Source organism: Necator americanus, chromosome IV (assembly GCF_031761385.1).
Source record: "Necator americanus strain Aroian chromosome IV, whole genome shotgun sequence".
Taxonomy (NCBI): domain Eukaryota; kingdom Metazoa; phylum Nematoda; class Chromadorea; order Rhabditida; family Ancylostomatidae; genus Necator; species Necator americanus.
The window spans coordinates 24,495,807-24,517,057 of NC_087374.1; the positions used below are offsets into that span (position 1 = coordinate 24,495,807).

The 21,251-nt window shown below is 41.3% G+C and overlaps 1 protein-coding gene across 3 annotated transcripts; it reads right to left on the reverse strand.

Annotated features, from left to right (window-relative positions):
- Positions 1–13,005: 13,005 nt before the first annotated feature.
- RB195_002554 (uncharacterized protein) lies at positions 13,006–20,976 on the reverse strand (the record flags this gene model as incomplete). 3 transcript variants are annotated; one of them, XM_064199865.1, is made up of 11 exons in its annotated part: positions 13,006–13,107; positions 13,159–13,246; positions 13,307–13,435; positions 14,554–14,593; positions 14,728–14,834; positions 14,975–15,070; positions 15,145–15,272; positions 15,389–15,485; positions 19,516–19,623; positions 19,678–19,868; positions 19,922–20,050. In XM_064199865.1, the coding sequence occupies 11 exons, from the start codon at positions 20,048–20,050 to the stop codon at positions 13,006–13,008; spliced, it is 1,215 nt and encodes a 404-aa protein (XP_064055746.1). The 3 variants fall into 3 exon arrangements, with proteins under 3 accessions (XP_064055746.1, XP_013292100.2, XP_064055747.1); XM_013436646.2 differs by lacking the exons at positions 14,554–14,593; positions 14,728–14,834 and adding an exon at positions 20,971–20,976; XM_064199866.1 differs by lacking the exons at positions 14,554–14,593; positions 14,728–14,834 and having other exon boundaries at positions 19,939–20,001.
- Between the last annotated feature and the right edge of the window lie 275 nt (positions 20,977–21,251).

Here is a 21,251-nt window from a genome sequence, read left to right on the forward strand (position 1 = left end):
AGTAGGAAGAGACACGAACAACTTCGGTTTAGAAACCGATTTAAGATGTAGTTGCTAGGTTGTTCAACATGAGAACGCAAGAATTTAAATTTATGGCAATTTTTACTTTGATGGAAGCCTTCCGACAACAGCAATTCTACACCATAATTTGAATAATATGCCTTTTCCTTTAAAAAAAAAAAGTTAGATTTCTCATATAGACAGCTATACCTTATACAATTTATAATCAATATAACAAAACATTTATAACTCTATTATTGCACGTAATAAAAATGATAATAATAATGATAATAATAGTGCAACTTTGACAACAGACCTAATGTTGACAGAGTGAAAAAACCACCACGAATCACAGAGCGCGAACTGACACACGTCCTCATCGTCAGATGACACACGAGAAACTTCTAATGTGACGTTTGTTTGTTCTCTTTCCGCGAACGTCTATTCAAGGGTGAGAGGGAATGATCCTACGGACAAACAAAGTTTTTGCGCGGACTGATAAGGAGGAGCAGGCCGCAACTGCCCATTACTGAGGTGATCGTGTTGGACGCCGAAGCCCGCGAGAAAACATCAAATCTCACACCGAGGAACGTAAGATCTCCATTAGAAACGAGCGGTCTGGATGTGATTGAGTGGGCGCCTCGAAACAAATAAGTCTAACGGGGAGCATGAGATTCAGTCGCTGCTAATTGACTTCATAACCAGTCCCGAACGATGCCGCTCACTTCTGTAGATTTCGCTAACTAGAGGGATTCGTCTTTCCTGCTACTACATTGAAGCATAGATCTGTCGCGGGAAAAGTTGGAGGTAATAAGAAAATGTCTGCGCAAGGATGGGCACACCTAACGAAGCTATTATGAATTTGATGGAAAAATCCGGTTTCGTCGAGAAAGTTCCAGGAAGAACTGTGTGGAACTCGTTTGGAAACGATCGAAGCAGAACAAGAAATTGGATTTTGAAGTAATGAATTCTGCAGTTTTTTTCCACAAGTTGTCAAAATCTTTCGACAAAGTTCGGAAGAATTATTGTCCTATTGCAGCGCAAGTATGTTACAGGCTACTGTGTGATTGATGTCATTTTCGAACTCTTGATGGATCTTACCTAAAAGGTCGAGCTCAGTTATAAACAGGGTTAGATGGTCTGCTGGTTTTTTTTAACGTGCAAAGGGAAAAGATTTGATTTTAGCAGCTCTAAACCAACCACATATACAAATATAGCGAATTTTGCACTTATAATGGAATGATATAGTTTCACGGACTGATTCGCTTTTCTCAAGAAGCAGCATTTAAAGGGATCAACCCATGAATCTGGGGTGGTGCCTGTTTCAAGTGGGTTTTGCCTGTACGGGGTCGTAGATTGTGGGGAGGAGGGTGATTCCGTCCATTTCTTCCAAATTGCGGTAAAAACTGCCCGGAAGATGCGGCGCGTGCACAAGGCTAGCGCGCTCCAATAGAACTCGTTGTAGAAAGCTCCCCGGAACGCTTGAAGCCGCACCTTCCGGGGCGTTTTTTTACGGCGATTAGGAAGAAAACAATGGGATCCTGTCCGCTTCTGCAATCTATGATCCCGTATAGTCTTTGACCATCGGGAATCCGTATCACGTCAGATTCTTGGGGTGATGCCTTTAAATTCGAAGTTGCAGCAGTATGAAATAAAACAAAACAGGAAAAGGAACGTATCGTACAGGTACGGTATTGCTGACAGTGGCTGTTCTTCAGTCAAAGTAGTTGATTCCAAAGATATGGAAGAATTGGATCCCCTCTGAAGAAAATGTACGGAGCGGTCAGCGCCCAAACTATTTGACCACTTCGATTTCCTTTGCGAAAGAGGCGGATGCTTTCAACAGCTTTAACATAGTCCCTGTGAATCTTCAACCTCTGCTAGCAAACTTGAAACGTTGTCGCATGCTCGGAATAGTACAGACGTGTTGAAGGGCGCCGGTAAGTACCATGAATTAGGCCAAATGAATGGCCTCATGTTTGTCCTCACAGAGCACTTGCGCACGAGGGTTGCGATCAACCCCTTGCAAGTCTGCAAAGCGATCCGATGATGGACGCATTGCGTTATTACGAAAAAGAGAATGGACACATTTCCAACATCAATGATTTCTAAAGAAAAAAATCCATGTTCAAATAATGACTTCGAAATTTTTGTTAACATTGTTACTACGTGCAACGGAATGACGCAAATTGTTGTGTTAAATATTGAATTCAGCAAATCTTTCAACTTTAACGTGGAAGAGTTTTAGGGTTTTGAGGGTAATAAGTAAACAGAGGCAAGGTACAACCTCATTACCCAGAAGAATCGAGAAACGTCCAAAACAGGTTCCACGTCTCAGCGGAAAAAAACACTTCGCTGGACAACATAATTCACAAGATGTATTAATAATTTCTTCATGATGTTCAGAAAATGAAATGAGGCGACATCACTCAGAAACTCATTGAAACTTGTCCCATATTATAAAAAGCTGCCATCCTACCTTTGCTATCATCTTTCCGACAACAATACCCTTCTTCATTTCAAAATTTCGACCACCTACTGTTACTGTTCTCGGAGCTGCTGCAACTTTTCACCTCAGTGAAGTTCTGATTTGTTCAGAACTACATTTTTTAGGATATCAGAGCATTCTTGAAGACATGAATTTCTTTTCAAAGGTTGCAAGGACCTCAGAAAAAAAATTAGCAATGTGGGGAAGTGGAAGAAATTAGTCCCCAGACATTCGAAGACTAAGCCGAATAGAGCTGCAAATATCATTTTTGTAGTGGGGAGAAGAGATGGAAATTGTGGATAGAAAAGATGGAGAGGAATAAGAGGAGGAGTTACGCCACGTAGCATTATGGGACGAGAGCTGCGTTTACAGCAAAAGAGAGGTGATTAATTAGAAATGCAGTCAAGTGGACCTTAGATGGGTCCAATTGAAGGGTTGGCATTAGAAATTGACCGTAAACTGACCGAACAGCGAAACGGCGTAGGAAAGCATGCACTACATGTTTCACGTTAACAGTGCATCATCTCGAAACAATCGATAACAGCAATGAGTAATTCGGAACGGCAGCGACAGCAACAGTGAGACGATCGCCGTCCGCGGAAGATCCGAAGACCGTGGCGCGCACGCATCACCGAGAACTGTTGCTGTTCAACGAGCAGCGCGCCGGAACGCGGTTCGGGATTTTGGGCGGACGATTTTTGCAGGAAAGATGGCAGCGCTGGCCGCACTGTTTGTTCTGGTCCCCGATAACGGGACGTTCTCGAGGGCGTCACCGCTGGCTCGTATCGTCCCGTTCCTTTTTCACTGAAGAACGGGAAGCCTCGAGCTTCTGTTGCAGTTCGGAGACTAGACGAGTCAATCAGATCGTACATACATACGTCTCTAACATTTTTATGAAGAGACTACAGGTAGAGGAAATTTCTTCAGTGTTTAAATCGATTTCGGTGGGATTCAATAGAAAGCTGATACACGTGTCGTAAACAGTGTCAGACGTGTCATGTATTGTGTATTGTTATGTATATGTTACGTATTGGTGCACAGGAATGTTGCAAAGAATCTAAAGGTGGTATGCCGATGACTGATTGATATGAAGGAAGTTTCTTTCGATTAATAAATAACGAGCTTTCATTTTTCTCTATTCTTTTGAAATACATGGAATTTGCTGTCCTTCGTGCGGACTCGGCCGGATCCATTCGTGGTTGCCAAAACTATTCCAATACTATGTTTGCCATGAACACATATTTCATACACGATATATGTTCCACAAAAATAGAAATAGGCCAGAAATAGGTCTTTTCCAGAGCTTTCTGCGGGTTTTCCTCAAGTTTAAACTCAAGTCGTCGAGAATTAGCCTTTTCACTTTTTTTCCAGCGTCATAATAAGTGCGAATTTCGAAAATTTATCGTGAAAATGATCCCAATGTTTCCAGTCCTGCGTTTCGTTCGGTCAACGCTCGCATTAGGTGGAAAATAATTTTCTGAGTCATCATCATCTGGCGTATGCCCAATAAAAGTGCCCCACTAGTCACGTCTGACTTTGGAGAAGACCAGCAAGCGTACCGTGAGTTCATTCAGCTACGTGAGACAGCGATTCGCGAGGCGAGTTTCGTCTCTTGAAACAGTAACGAGAAAGGCTGTTTTCTTGACTTCGAACAAATGCGTTGTGGAAGATTTAACTGCAGAGAATATCTGTTGCGCGAAAGAAGAGGACACTGAGGACTACACTAGGAACGATCTACAATTAATGCACGTATGTTTGCATTGAAAACTGTTTATAGGGGAACAGAAGAAAAGTCGTTGAACTCACTAAGAAAAGAAGACATAACGCTACCCACGATAGATAGAAAAGTGGCGAAATCGGAAATTTTAGAGAGAATTTTACGAAAACTTGGAAGAGAAACGGAGAATATTACGAAAACTTGGAAGAGTTCAACAAAGAAGATAATTGGCCAATTCATATCACGTTAACGACGATTCTAATGAAAAGGTCAGCTGCATGAAAACAATCGAAGAACTCCACATTGGAACCCATCATCAGCTACAAAACGAATAGGGGATGAATGCGCTTCTCTCTGTGTTGGACGTAAAAATCGCTCAATGGCAAATCCATAGGGAAACCGACTGAATGATTCTCAATTGTAGATTTTACCTTACTGAACTCTCTATTGTCTCAGAGCTCTACACATTGTACGAGAATCCCTTTGTTCGCGGAAGATTATCATATTAGTTTTGAAAAAAAAGAACTTCACAGAAAAGAAGCTGCAGAACAATAATCCACTTAGACATTACCCAGGTTCTGCGAAAGATTGCAACGAAGAAAATTTACGAACATTGTGGCCAGGTTTATCAGACATATTTACGACAGCACGGGAAACAGAGTCCGAAATTCACTAAAAGTTTCCTGGATGAAGATGATCTTAAGCATATTTTCTCCTGCCACATTCACTTACCGTTTCACCATCGGTGGAAAGATGGACATGTCATTCCCAGATGACGTTCCAGAAGATGGACATTCCCACCGATGGTGTCCCAGAGATCATAACTTCTGAACTCTAACATCACTTTGATGAGGAATCTATCTATACCCAACAGATTTAGATCCGAAAATCTGAAAAATCGATCCAAAGTCACTAATACCACGGTTAGATTCTCACATTCTGTTCGAGCGCAAGATTTCTAGCAAACTATGGAAACCCAGGAAGATAGTGTTGGTATGTGAGGAACATTATCCTTACGACACTCCTTAGTCTACCTTCTATAGGCTTTCCACATGGAACTAAACTGCATCCAAGGACTATTACGGGCGTGATTAGCGGTGTGAGGAAGTAGGGCGTCGGAAAGAGTTCAGCATGATTGACAACATGCGTAATTTTAAATCGCTTCCGCCGATTTGAAGTCATGGAAACCTTGAGCAACTGGAGCGCCTCTGCCTAGTACATAATGATACTTCATAAGTCATGTAGATGCTCACAACAAAATTTTGACCTTCTAGAATAACATCATCATCGGTGTGACGAAAGGAGTCCAACTAAGGCAAAGCTGTTATCTGATACTAACCGAGAAATTACTTTTCCAGAGCTGCTCTGAGAAAATCTAGAACATTACTATCTACGATTACCTGCGGATTTCTTTACGTTGAGATGAAAGGAGACGCTTCGAGCAATCCCTACGGCCCCCATGTACACTTCATACATGGGAGCATCAAATGGCTCATGAAATGGCATATATTGTGTGGTTCCTTGGCGATTCTAAGGAGTTTCTCATACATGGATGCATGCACACCACAAGAACCGTCTCTTGAGGCAACATCCTGATCAGTTCCCAGTATAACTTCCGGCTCCTCTAACGTACTTTCTTCGCCTGTGACTACTCTCTCTTCCTCACACGCCTAAACATTGATGTCTCGATCAAGTCTCGATCATTCTCGTCTCCAATTTTGTTTTTCGGAAACATTGTTGTCGGAAGGTGTTGGTGTCTTTCTGCTTGTTCTAATTCCTTTGGAAAGGAAAACTCCTCTGCAAGTTCTTCGATGGCTGCAATAGGATGAAATTCCTCCTGAGTCCACAATACAGGTGTCGTCTTATCAATTTCTGACACGGAGGTTTTTAGCATAGGTGGTGGTATTCTAATTGTTTGTTGGTGAGTGGAGACATTTTGCATTTCTTTAATATGTAGGCACCTCTACGGTGGAGGTTACCACTGCTGTGAGATAAACAATACCCGTAAAAACATAGCATACAATACATACAATACATATTTTGTTTACAGTTTTTGTAACAACATAACAGCATGTAACATACAATACATATTTTGTTTACAAGTTTACCGTTGAGTATATATATAACTTTTATAGTTTGTAAACGTTGTTAGCACTTCGAGGTCGACCTGCATTCAGAGTTAATATCAAAACGAAGCACAAAAATTAGAATATTACAAATAGTAAAGTAAGAAAAAGGCATTACAAGGTTAGGTCGGTACAACTGCCACACAGCTACGCACGAGTCCAAACAAGCATTCCATCTTCAGCTGCAAGGCTACAGTTCCAGCAGTTCTGCTCACCGATGTTTACATCCCAATGCACTGTGAGTTTGCTTGAAATACTTCTGAAAGACCAAAATTGGAATTAGTCTAACGATTTTCTTCAGGTAGGACGTTCATTTGACTTCCACTATCTTTGAAATGTTTGCAAGTTGATTTTTTTGCTCTTTTTTTCTGCAGTTCACCAAAACTTTACGTGCACATACAGAAGCTGCGTTCTCAACAGCGGTTGTTTGATGGTCGTGTATACGACAGAATAAGTTTCATTTGCGCTTCTGCCGTGCATTCGTTTTCTCACATATTTTAGAGAAGCATATGATAATTTCTCGTAAAGTCCTTTCTCTCGTGCCATATTATACCTGCAGACACGTAATGACGACTACTTAATAACACATCTAAACACAAAACAACCACTAATGAGCACAGTAACGAAAGGGCTGTTCTTACTGATTCAGGGAAATTTCCCAAGCATTAAGTTCTGTGTTTTTGACACGATGTAAACTATACAACATAAAGTTCTTAACGTTGACCAATCCTTTTTGTTGCACAAGTGCTCCTCTCGTTCCAGTTCAGAATAATGAAGGTTCATGCACGTGTACGGAACTCATACAGTGGCTTCCGGGGACAAACTCATGCATCAAGTTGATCTCGTTCCCTCCAAAACTTGTCCGATATCATTTTATCTACGCCAGATTGATGAAATGCTTCTCTCAAAAAGAACGGTGATTAGAACCACTACAAATGCATGATACTGTATGAATAGACAATCCCTCCGGTTGGAGAGTACATATTCGGTCAATTTTCACAAGCGTCGTGCCATTGGGTGATCTTCATGGACACCGACGACAATCTTTCTCCATGAAAAGAGAATTTTCCCAGGAAGAGAGAAGTAAGAGACATCAGAATAGCGAAACTATTGTCGTCTTGTTCCCAGTCTCTTGTTCCACATTCTATATTCCTCTTCTGTAATTTTTGTTTGTTTTAGTCTCCGACAACGAACTTGCAGAAGGACATCTCGTTACAAAACGCTCCCAATCCATTCACCAACTGAATCAGATTCAATTGGTGAATGGCAGTTTATAATGTTTATAGATTTTCCGTGCCTGCAAACGAGAATGGTCATACGACATGACAAGATTTCGTGAGAATTGACAAAAAAAAAACGGGAGATGAGTCCATAACAATTCAACACCTCCTGCATTTCATAATGGTGTTTCTTCTTCATGAATAGTGTACCGACATCAATCTGTCGCAGGTCGCTCCTTCTGCTCTGATTACTCTGATTGCTCTTGTTGGAATTTGATGCGCACCGCAGCTCCGAGAAAGGTGAGGAGTTCGACGCCTGTGGATACTGTTCTCGCCATGTAATAACAATTATTGATGGGACGAGCACGGCGAGTTGTACTCGTGTACCTTCGGTCAGTATCAAAGACGTCCTGGGCAAACCGGGATTCGATCACCTGTCCTCGATCCCATACCGTCCGATTTCTGAAATGGCAGGAACTAATGTGTGCGCTACTGTGACAGTGTGTATGCCGAAACAGGAGTTAGATCTTTTCCCATACTAAGCAACCCTTCCGTGGGAAGCTTAGCTTCCACCACAGGTGGTCGCCAGCTTATATGGATCAGGTTAAAAGCGCAAATGTGGTAGACTGAAGCTTGAAGATTCCGCTTCCTGCGCATGGAATCCTTCACAAATAATATTATCCATCGCATAAATACATTAACATACGATTAGTTGAAGTGGTAAACTTTGCCACGCCCTCAATGAGTGCAAGTTTTGACAGCTCACTTGGTGTATTTCTATCTGATGCATAGGAACTCATTTAGTGAGTAGTAGCAATGCTCAAACGCATTTAAGCCAAAAAAGGAGCTTCATCGTATGTCTAACGAATGTTTTTGTGTTGTTGTTGTTAATGTTGAGTGTTGTTAATGTTTTCCAATTCCCAGCCACATATTTTCAGATACCCAGATACTGTCAAGAAACATCCAATTAAAAACTTGAATTTAACTAGCTTCAAAAACACGTTGTAGTCAACTCAAAACCTGGACTCAACCATACTTCAGTATGTACACTGAACTGAGGTTGTGTTTGGGTACAGTGTGTACACTAAAGTATAGTCGGGTCCAAACTACAGTGGTAATAATGGTCCCACCTGGACCCTAACCGCTACGCTATATCGCGTCGCTCTGAGCGCAGCCACTTACGCAACTGCGCTTCATGTAGGTGTGACCCCGCTATTTGGTTATACCCGAATGTTTAGCACCTCTTTGAACAATCGCTGAGATGATGATTTTGCACCACCGTTTTTCTGGTAACAAACGTGGCAATACCGTCGTGGTTAGGTTTGTTGCAAATAAAATCCTTTACCGAAAATTCACACGGGATATAATTATGGTTGCATTCATCATTATTTTAGGAATTCGAGGACATAGTAAGTATTTGTTCTTGTTCTTTGCGTTCTTGAAAAAAAAAACTAGCGGTATTGATTGTTAAGATCCCTGCGAACTGGATTTACCCCGGAAGTTTCAAGATGAATTATTACTACTAAATGGTGGCTGATTCTACGATAAAAAGTGGATATCTGTTCAACGGAACATTAAGCGAAACTAATCAATTTTAAGAAGTACGCGCATCCAGCTTCCTGGGATAATCTTCTCGTCATTGAAAAGTTGTTTGCACAGCTGCCTGTTCGAAGAATTCATTCCTGTTGTCGTGATCGAAACGTGTGTAATCTATTGAAATAAATTTTGACATTGTGTCTAGATCTTGTACTGTATGAATATTAAGGAAATGTAATGCATGTTGACACCTCTTCAACTTACACCACAATTGTTCCACAACAAGTGACGGTACAGCTGTCAATCGAGCAACTCGAAGTGCTTTAAAACTTTCGAAAAGCCGAGAGCTAATGTTGAGGTCTGGTTTGTTTGAAACAGTATTTAAAAGATTTTTGACAGATGGATTATTTTTACTGCTACAGTTGCTGGACGGTGGAGGAAAATCTCTGCTTAGTGGCATAAGGATGGTTACTGAGGCCAACTTGAATTTCTCAGATACCGCGAGTTATGTCTCAAAGGCAGCATACCACGAATCTGACGTAGTGGGGGAAACCGCTGGGCAAGCTCTGAGATGGTGTTGTAGATTGGAGGATCAGGGCTGGTTTCGCTCATCCTTCCCTAATGGTTGCATGAGCAGAATCCCTGATCCAACAATCCAACAATTATGACATATTAGTAAGAAAGCATTAATAGTAACCCTATGATACTGTAAACATCGTGAGCAAGGAAAATCCTCTCAAAATAGATTAATTAAAATTGGAAAGATAGCTTATTCGAACACTTTTTATCTTTATTGAAACAGTCAAAATCATAAATGTTTATAACACTGACTACATCTAGTATTGACCTTTCGAACATACTTATCGGGAAATCGTGATCCTTCTTTCCTGGATATTTCTTTGTAGCGTCATGTGCACCTAATCCTTAGGAAAAGGCCTCAGGTTACAAGAAGGCTTAGGACTCGCAAGTTCTTCCAATGTAGGTGGCATGGACGATGTGAATCGGTCCGTATCTAGAACCTATCTATCTAGAGACTCAACTGCTTCCATTCTGGAATCGGCTTACCTGATTTTCCGTGCATGATCGTTGTACAATCTTCAGGCGTTGGCGACGGCTGTTTGTGTAAGCAGGGTAGAAAAATAGCCGAATGTACCTCTTACTGGTCTTTCTAATATACGGTGAATAATAGGCCATTCGATCGCTTGTATCAACGATTCACTACAAGGCCAGACTCGGCCACACTATCATGCCTGGAGGTATCTTTACCAGCATATACAATAGTTTTGTATGTGTAACCTTAGAACACAATTAAAATACAACTTGTTGATAGTCAAGCTGAAGCAAGAGCCAAGATTGTTAACAAACTTTATTAAGGCTAACGTTTCGACGTCGTCGTTCGTCAGAGCTGGAAAGTCAGATCACTCGTAATATATCATCTCAAATGATCCATACAGAACAAGCCATCATTCAGTAAGATGCTACACTTAAAATTGAAATCAGAAGAGTCCAAATTATTATGTTCACCTAAGTAGCCGCATTGCCGTGATACTAGCGGACCTCCGCGTGACAAAATCGCTCCGCTATTGCTAATTTCGATCATGACACTTCTGGATAAATGCCTAAACTCCTCTATATTTCGCTGATCAGGACACTACTACAGACAGGTCAGGGGTTGGCCATAGGGCAAGGGCTATCTCCCACACTGGCCATTGCATTCATGTCCAAAACAGAACAATCCATCCTGGAACGAGGAGCTTTCCTGTACTATCGCTACATTGATGACTGTTGCATTATATGTCTCACTCAAGACGAGATGGACACTTGTTTAGAGCTTCTAAACTAGCGGTCCTCTTACATACAGGTTACACTTGAAAAATCCAAAGCAAGTTGGCTGTCCTTCCTTAACGTGGAAATACAGTGGGCCAGTGGTGAGTGAAAGACACGATGGTTTCGAAAACGTGGTAGTGAAAATATATTAGTTTAGTGTCTTCTCGCTCACCCTTGGAGAACCTAGAAATCAGTCTTTCGGAACATGTTTAGGACAGCTGTGAGGGCGATTTCTGATGTTCAGGAACGGATCGATGTTGACCTAACGCAGCGGATCGCAACTTCTCATAGTTACATTGCTGATGTACCTCAAAGACCAGATCTTATTCCGCAGCGAGCTTATGCCACAGTGGATGGCTCAAAAAGGATCAATTTTTCTTCCTGCTTTCTTTCCTGCTTCAAGCTTGTCTACTCTGTCTTCAGCCATTTTGGTCCATATAAATACAAGAACAAGAGTGCTACAAAGTAGTAAGTGTTGAAATCGCAAACCTCATCACTAAATATTAAGTCAATGTTGCGGAAAAAAAAGTAGCACGAGCAATAAAACTGTCGCATGGGACAGTACGACTCACCCTTGGGTACTGAAAAAAGGGAAAAATGGTGATTAGAACGTTTGTTCTATGATGGGGAAAATATTGTCAAGTATATCATATATCATCCTCATATACCAGTTACTGAGTATGCGGTTTCAAGTAGATCGCGTTATTAGTAGACGACAACGGTCTTTCTTCATGAAAGAACAATTCCCACGAAAGCATCTCGTGACTTGATTTGATTACCTGCTTGAATCCTCCAAATCCTCTTTTCCTTATCCCTCTCTAATTTGCTGTAGAATTGTTTTCTCCGACTACAAATTTGCAGAATTACACTTGGTCACTACTTCCAACTCTTAAATGAGACCAAATCCCTCCATCAAATGGTGAAGTCGTAGAGTAATAACTAACGAAGCTCTTTGCTGCAAAAAAGGGGAAAAGGATGGTTAAAATATCATTATAATTGCAGCGATGGACGGTATTTTTCATGAACTACACGATGAATCCAATGTTCAGTACTGGATTCCTGATATTGGACTTTTTCTTTGCGATCGATGGGTGGACTGCCATTCTGGTGCTGCAGGTGGCATTTATTCTTTTGGACTCCTGCAAAACGTCACGAAGACATTCTGTATCTTTGAGTACCGCATATAGGCAAGTATTTGAGAGACCGTTCTCATTCGTAGGTGCAAAACCTGGGAGTGTTAACGAGAAAAGCAGGGTCCAAAAGATGAACATTTCTCCAAATTGCGCAAGAGGAAACGAGCTGTTTGGGGGGGGGGGGGGGGGGGGGCTATAAGAGCACAGTGGATGTAGCGAAGAAAACTATGGTCAAGTGTTTAATCACCTTACTTGCTATCAGTATAACTACCATGTGGAGAACGTATAAAGTGAAAACATGGAAACCTACCACTTGCACTTTTTTGGGTTGCTATTAGTTCCAATGCTTTTCTTACTACGACAGCGCTCAAATAACTGGGAACTCTTCCGCTTTGTTTAGATTTCCTAGAGCACCCATATACCGGCACATGCGAGAGATAAACAAAGACCTTGCTAATGAGTTCGTTTCGGGATATCGAAATGCATCTAACTTTGATTAAAAGATTTATGATTGTTGGTGTAGTTTGTGGCCAATATATCAAGTGTTTTTATTTTCTTATTTTTCCGAATAATTACGGTATCGCTTTATTGATTTATGGTTGCTTTTAACTGTTTCCAACCTGTAATGTAGTGAGAACCTCGTATCACTCCATTACATCTGTGCCCTAGTAGGTAAACAACCAAATAATCTCAACATCTATATGCGGTGGTAGTGTTAATGTCATTGTTTTTGTTATTAAATATTGGATACGGGGAATAACCACCGTAAGTATAAATAAGTAGATGTTACTAAACACTTCTATTTTTCGTAATAATACGCAGTCTTGCATCGTCCCCACATTTTACAAAAAAAAAAACTATGTATGCCAATATACAAATATGGAAGGTTTTTTTTCTACCATTTGCAAAGCATATCATATCAGTTCAGGCAGTAGAGTAACGTATTTACAGTGTGTGTTTAATCCCCATCACAGGAGTAGTCACAGTGAACGAATGCCCTCTCAACAAATTCTAGACGCTGCAACTTCTTCTCGAGCGGATGACAGATATCGTGAGTAATCTGGAAAGATGCAATTGTTCTTTAAGATCCAAAAAAAAACCTTTTTCTAACCTTCAATGGCAGCTTTTCATCCATTACAACGTGTAGTTCAACGAGTGCTTTCGCTCCTGTATGATACACCACCAGGTGATCCAAACACCTGAGTTAACATGCATAGATGTTCATAATGTGATTAGGTTGATCTGTTTCTAAAACCCACCTTATGTTAGAGTCGTGATCAATAGCAATTTTGAGGATTCTGCTGAGTTCTTCTTGTTCTGCCCTTTTCCCTACCAAATGTGGAATGTACTCTAACGCGTGACGAAACCATGATATGGCTATGGTTGTGCTTAATTCAGTAATTATAATAAATACAGCAGGTATATAGGTACCCGAATCCGCTATAGCGAGGTCAAATCGACCTAAAACTCGGTGCAGTTGCGTGAGCTGCATTGAGCTGGCGGTGGAGATTAGGGTGGGACCATCTCTAGCTTCACTAGGACTGCAGCGATGAATTGTGCTAGCGAGGATCTTTCCTCAATCTCAATTGTTACGCTTCAAAGGGCTGCTTCAAGCCGACTATAACTTACGTTGAAGACTCTTGTGACAGGTTACGGCGCTGTTAAAAATCTTTTACTTGTAGCATACGTGCACTGTTAGTGTTAGAACTCATTTTCTGCGATTGCGATGCTCTCAACAGTGGCACACCATCCAAAATGGCTTCCAAATTTGCATGCGCATTATGGGAGACGTCAAAAAGAAATGAATATTAACAGAAGGCTGCGAAGAGATCACTAGTAGTTTTCTTGGACGTTTTCCATGTTAACTATACGACAGTTCGTATTTTATAATCCCCCTCCCCCCTTGGTTGTAGCCCGGGCAAGGTTTGCAGTTGGACGAAGCCATTCTGGGCTTACTGTAAGTAAACTGTCGATTGTATGTCCGTTAGAAGCACAACAAAACGCAGCACATATTAACTATGCAGAATAGACTTACGGATTGCCACAGTGCATCTCTCAATTAAATTCATTTATTGCCCCCCCCCCCAAAAAAAAAAGGGGGGGGAGTAGTATAGCGGTTGGAGGCCCCGCTTCCTGCATGATCGAGCTCGCCAAGTCTTTCGTCTCTCCGGGGTCGATAAATTGGCACCAAACTTGTTTGGGAGGATAAAAAATACTGACAAAACACATCGGCTAGCCACCGCAAGTCATTGTATAGGCCAGTTACACGTTCGTAAACCTCGATTCTGAATTGAAGTGAACGTGGGGCGCATTCCATGCGGATTGATTAACGCCAGACGCTTAATCCTTTATTGCCCCAAAGTTCTGCAGTTCGGGTAGTGCTACCAGCAAGTGGAATTCTTTTGTTGCAGTTTACGCACGTTATCTTTGGCACACACTTCTCTCTTTCTGTCCTACATAACCATCACGAGGCAAAAAGCTTCACCTGATTCAACGTGATACTCACCTTTTTATGAATGAAATACATTGTGAACTTGCTTCGCTCACTAAAAAAGACAAAAAAAAACTTTAAAACTGCCGTCTGATACAATTGCTGGTGAAAATGTAGTACATATCTCCGGAATGGTTTCACGCGCTTGTACTTAGATGTCTTAAGGTTTATGAAAGTGTGCAGCCTTACAATGATTTGCGGAGCGAAGCCACATGTAACACCAGAGTTCTTGTCCACCCAAAGAAATTTGGTACAAACGTTTCGATGCAGGAGGAATGAAAGGCTTGGATGAAAGGCTCTAGAAGAGACTGTTCAGACACCTCATAGCAAATAAGTTGCACGTCCACGCCGAATGTGCGTCCACGCCGAATGTATAATAAGAGTATTTTCCGTGAATCATCTGAACAATAATGTCTCATATGATAATGTTTCGTACCATAAAAGAATCGCTCCTATTGGATCCGCAAGTCTCCAATACTCGTCTCCAATGTATGCAAATATGACGGCAGACACTCTTGTGGCAACATCATTTCTGTATATTTATATAATACGTGTAGACGGTAATTGTAAAACTTCAATTTGTGAATGCCGTAATTTTTCTTTTACCTCAAATCCATTGCTATGACAATTGAAGAAGGAGAACCATGTCGATAACAGATCCATGACAACAGAGCCTTCAGCATGGTTTGAACTCCAATGATTACCACTGTCAGCAATGTCATTTCAGGCTTACTCTGAATACAGAAATAAGTAGTATTTGTCCAAGACCACTATTATGTGTCCCTTTTATCTCTGTGTTTGTTTTGTGAAATATAGTCGTGCTTGCATTTGCTGAGAAGGGTCTACTCACAGATTTATCGGCAATATTGTTGTAGGCTTGCATAGCCATGATTACATTAGCGAAAGCCATCAGAATCGCACATATCAATACTCCAACATATTCCAGCCTGAACACCTGCACTTAGAAAAATATGAGAGAAGGGGATCAGAATGGCAATGCAGGTTAAGGAATAAATTCCGGTCGTGTTATTTCGAACATAACAATCGCATATGAGTGAAACGTATTGAAAAAACTTGTTAACTTTTGCCTTTGTTAATTGCCCTCTACAAAGTACGTTACTCGAGTTTTTTTTTAAATGTATTTGCTCTCTTTTGGGGCCGTGTATACAAGTTCGATTGTTACTTGCGCGTGGTCCCTCTTTTCGCTAAACCAGGTCAGGCATCCGAGAATACCCCTTGGTAACGCACGAACCATAACTATAACTATAACTCACACTTTATATGGCGAAAGTTCCCCGAATATTGCAAAAGATGCTGCAGTACAGCAAACTGCCAAAGCTTATACCCTGACGTATCCGATACCTCAAGGGAATATGGGATCACTGGCAACAAATATCCGTCTTGTGACACTGAACTGTCGGTCGCTGTCGAAAGAACTCCAGCAAACCGCTCTTTCTAAATTACTAAGATATCTGATGAACACGCATTAGAAATCGCTATACCGCCACTATTGACAGCCAAATTATCCTGGTTGAGGAGTTTATATCAATGTCGTCAGATGCACCCTTGCACGATTGCGGGATCGCAAAAAGTTCAAACTCAGGATACGTAACTGCTCAAGTACCTGCGCAAACTACTAAGGACTGTAACAAAGACGCCTTATAAACTCAAGACGTTGATGTCCATAGATACCAAGCCAGCTATCGGATACAGTCAGAATTGATGCAATTGCAAAGATGGGACTTAAAGAACAAGTCGGGTGTGCCAACAACAGATCTTTGTCTGCAAAGCAGACATAGGAGCACAGAAATCGCCTAGTAGGCCTTTGCGAACAGACGAATTTCATCATTGCTAATTTATTTAGGAGAAGTCGTTGATCACATCGTTTGCCCAACAAAGGTCAATCTCTTTAAGAGGTGAAGAACAGCAGAAGATAGATTAAAGTTACATTTGCCTGGTTTGACAAAGAGCTTCTCCTCGAAAACTTTTGACCTACCGGGGTGTCACATTCGGTTCAGCCTTTTTCGTCTCAGTTTAGCATTACAGCTTCAAAAAAAGAGTCAACAACAACCGAATTTTGAATTAGGTCTGCAAAATTACTAATGTAGAAAGAAGTACTCCCAACAGGTGTCGATTAATATTGGATTGCGGACCAGGAAGGGAGTGGATGAAGCCAATTTCTCCTCTAAATTTATCCAGGACACTGCAAAAAAAAACGCTCTCAATTTGACGTTGAGGAAAAGGTTTGCCCTTGAATCTGCGGAGAGACAACATCTATGTAAAATTTTGTGTGTGTCTCCTGCACTACTGCTGAGTTCAGTCACAGGGAGCGTCTGAGAAGGAAACGGCGTCATCAAGTCAACAGTGATGAAATTCGGAGAGGCATGGGAAGAGAAAGGAAGGAAAGTCTTAGTAGAATGAGGCATTATAAAGGTAACATGAAAAGGTGTTCGCCTATTGTCAACAGTGCCAATGGAGTCCCTGTCAGTGAGGCTACCTTGTCATTCTGGACAACACGTTGGTGAAACGGCAATAAGTCGTCGGTGCCTGAACTTGTGCAGCTCCAACGACCGCGGTAAGTGGACAACCACCGACAAAGTCAGAGGTTTTAATCTCTGTCCAAAAAAATTGATGTTAGGAAATCCGGAGGAGACTACGGAATCAGAAACAGAAATAAATAAAAAATACAGAAACCTCTTCTTCCTCTCGAAATTTGTGAAATGACGATGTTAACGAAAATATACCTAACTCCCTGAGACATGCTATCATACAATACTTGCTCTCCACGGAAAGCTATCCTTCACGGAATCCAGAATTACCTGCGAACATCACTGCAGCCTGTAATGTACAAAGTTTTGAAGCGGATCATCCTGGACCTATCATACATCGCGCGTAGCACAACCGTGATGGAAAGGCCAGCTTTCACTAAATGAAAGGCTGGCGCCCTGGTCAACCAGTGATCTGATTTCCATTGTCAGGAGAGTTACCTAATGTAACAGCAGTGTTCGTAATCTACACTTAGCTTTTTTAGACTTTGAAGCCTCTTTCAACTCTCCTCATTGAAGCCGTCGTCTCAACATCCTTTGCGCCAATAAAATACCAGAAAATGCTCAATTACGCACTCTTAATTAACTTCATGAATGAAATAACACTGCTGCGGTCCGAACGCCAGTCGGATGTACTACACCGTTTGAACAAAAACTGGAAAACTGAGACAAAAGTTATAGCAGGAACGTAACAGTTCTACTTTGCTAGCAATTATATGATGAGAAGCCGAACGACTATTTCGTTACTTTGGCTAATGGTGTGCCGTAATGAAGGACTAGGCGGGTGTGGCGCAGTCGGTAATACTTTCAGTTGTGACTTTGCGATCGATGGAAGGGTCGAGATCTGACAAGTTCCAACCAAGCCCTTTTTCCTTTCGAGGTCGATGAGTTGGTAGTAGACTTACCTGAGAGGATAAATCAGTCACTTCACATGTCGGTGCGCCTGCGCAAGTCAAGTTGTAAGGGTGTATATGCGTTCATAAGTCCCATATGGTTTCTAATTGAAATCAAACTATCTAGCGAATCGCCGTGGGGATTGATGCACTGCACTTTATCCTTTTATCCCTACAGAGGAGAACACTGCGCAGAAGTGAGTATGATGTACCGATGAATGACACACAAAAACATCAACATTTTGGCTGGCCATTTGAAGAAACCGCAGAAAACCGTCTTCACTACTTTGCTCACTTTATAGGGAGAATATCTGATCGCATTGCCCAAGTTGTCATGAGGATGCACTCAGACTCAAACCCCCATGGCTTCCTGGGGAGAGAAGAACGATTTCGACGGGTCGTAAAGGTCGTAAAAGAATATACGAGAACACTTGGAGTTGATAGGCAATTCAAAACCTTCGAAACCTAACATTTTCCAGTTGTGGAATAGCGAATAGATCCCACGCGAGCTCTAGACGAAGGTCAAACAGTACTGGTTCGGATATGTTCTAGGGCGACAAAATCGGAGGGAAGATGCGTAAAACCGTTAACGGATTGCGTAACATCTGCCTGAACATAGCAGTGCGTATTCGCCAGCGTCTGTTTTTTTTTTCTTGGATTCGATCAAGACGATAAGACTACTGAAGCCGCGCTGTGCATGGCAAAGAAGCAATGCTCAGAAACAGAATCCGCCGATAACAATGTTGCTGGATTTCTTTAAGACCTTAAAGAAGGGAACAGAAAAGAACAGTTTTTCTGACTTTCTTTAAGACCTAAGGCTTATAAAAATTCCAAACACTTTTTCATTCATTAAAATGTTTAGGTATTCTTCATTTATATTTCTACTTTTTTGCAACATAACGGAACTCGTTCTACACTGAGTTAGAACAAAAGCACCAAAAGAAGTCTCCTGATGAAAGAGGTAGCGCTGTAGATACAGGAAAGATGTTGATGGATGCAAGAAATGTCTTCGAAGGACTTTTTTAAGTCATTCGTCATACTCGAATTCCACAACTTTGATATAATTAGCAGCAGTTCTGCTTCTTTGATTATGCGAAAAAGACCGACAATTATAGAAATCTGCCACGTCATTGAAAGACATTACATTGAGTTTTGGAGAGAAAATTACGGGACCTTTCATAAAATCGACTGTGAACGAAATATGAATGAACGAGAGATGAGCATTTCTTTCAAGAACAGTGCCGCCAATTTTACAAAATACACCTGGGATGCCTGTACTTCGGTAACTACGCAGTCAAATGCGACCTAGGGTTTAAGCAAACTATTGCTCCAAGTGAGCTGAAGAAGTTAATGAGAGATTGTTTCAGGGGAGTTTTTGTTACGACCACTAATCACAAATTAGCAAAAATTTACGTTTCAATAAAATATGCAAACAAATGCATTGCAACTCAACAGCCTTTGTGAAGTTAGCGTTACTGTGAATGTATAACCAGGCTGCAGTGGAAACCTATCACTAAACCTGCTGAGAAGATTATTACCGTTGCCGCCCTCTTGGATAATTAAAGGTGTCGGCCTTCCCTATGAGGCGAAGACACACATTCATCACTCCGCTACACATAAGATCCATCATCGAGTCCACAAAAGTACTGAAATATTTCCTTATACAAATCACAACCACGGGAGCTCAATGATAAACTCACCTCAAAATAGAAAGTGATCCAGATAGAACGGATGCAACGAGATTTCCGATCAAGGAGAAAATTGTAAGAGCAAGACAACAGTGAAGCAGCACATGATCCTCTCGATCATCCTTCTGTGGCTCTTCAGTGGACTCGCACAATTCTCGGTCTTTCTCGTATAACCGAAGAAGACGAGACTGTTGTTCATAGTACTAAAAAAGGTGGAACTGAGTGAGATGTTTCCGAAAAAGCTCCTAATAAACACCTCTTGCTTCCACCTACGCTGCAACGGTGACTCTTTCCTCGGGACAATGGCCTTATATTGACATTGTTCGTTACATCCATTGGCTATCTGTTTTTTGTTCTCGGAGTATTTCCTCTTTTTGAGATTCATCTAAAATTCTTGATCAATAAAGCATTCTGAGAAAATTAGTTAGCGAAGACGCATGGCTATTAACAGGGTTAACATTTGCTCTTAAAAGTTAAAGTCGTCACCCCACGAATCTGAGGTGGTACGGATTTCAGGTGGAGTATTCGCATACGGGATAGTAGATTATGAAAAGAGAGGTGATTCCGTCCATTTCTTCCTAATTGCCATAAAAACGGCCCGGAAGATATGGCTTCAGCCGTTCCGGCGTGATGTTTTCTATAAGGAGTTCGATTGGAGCGCGCCAGCCTTGTGCACGCGCCGCATCTTCCAGGCACTTAGGAAGAAATAGACGGAATCACCCTCCTCTCCATAATCTACTATCCCGTATACGAATACTCCACCTAAAATTCGTACCACCCCAGATTCCTGGAGTGATGATTTGAAAGATTTGAGAACTCGCTACCAGCAAACAGGAACATTTATTATATAAAATACTGCCGCGGCTCCGTTTTTAGAAAATTTCTGTCCGTGCAAAAATCAAAATTAAGAAATTGTGTAAATTTTCCCAACAAAACAACGCATGCTTCCGATTGTACATTGCATGCGAGGGAATCCGAACAGGATCCCATTCTAGTATGCAAAAAAAAACAAGAAAAACTTCAAGTTATTTAAGTTTTGTCGCCCCTTTTTGCTGCTCTGATAACGTTTTAAAGACAGATTTTGCAGAAATTTTCAATGCTGTGTTCTTCCTAGTAGTAGGATTGGATTTAAAATACAGTTTTAGAGGGAAAACTCGCTACACATCTCACAAATTCACAAATCGAATGGCTCATGAACACCTCAAATCTTCACACACGAAGAGATACGCTTTGTATCGGTTACGAATGACGAAACGAAAACGATTCGCTTGTCGACGAAATTTTCCGATGAAGCAACTTTTTCACCTGCATCTGCATGTGTGATCAAATCTATCCCATCGCTCTTACATGCTCTTACTTGCTTTTATTCCATCACTCTCACATACGTAAAGAGTGGTTTTGTGCGCGAACTGATTTGCCTGATGATGTTGATCCCGACTTCTGGATCTGAAGAGAAGAAGGATTTATGTTCAAAAGAAGTTCGAAAATCGCAAACTACTTTTTTGAATATAATCCACTGCTGAAGTAAGCACAGTATTGAAAATTCCCCCTGAACTGTTTTCGTATGTTCTTTTACTGTTCTGTTT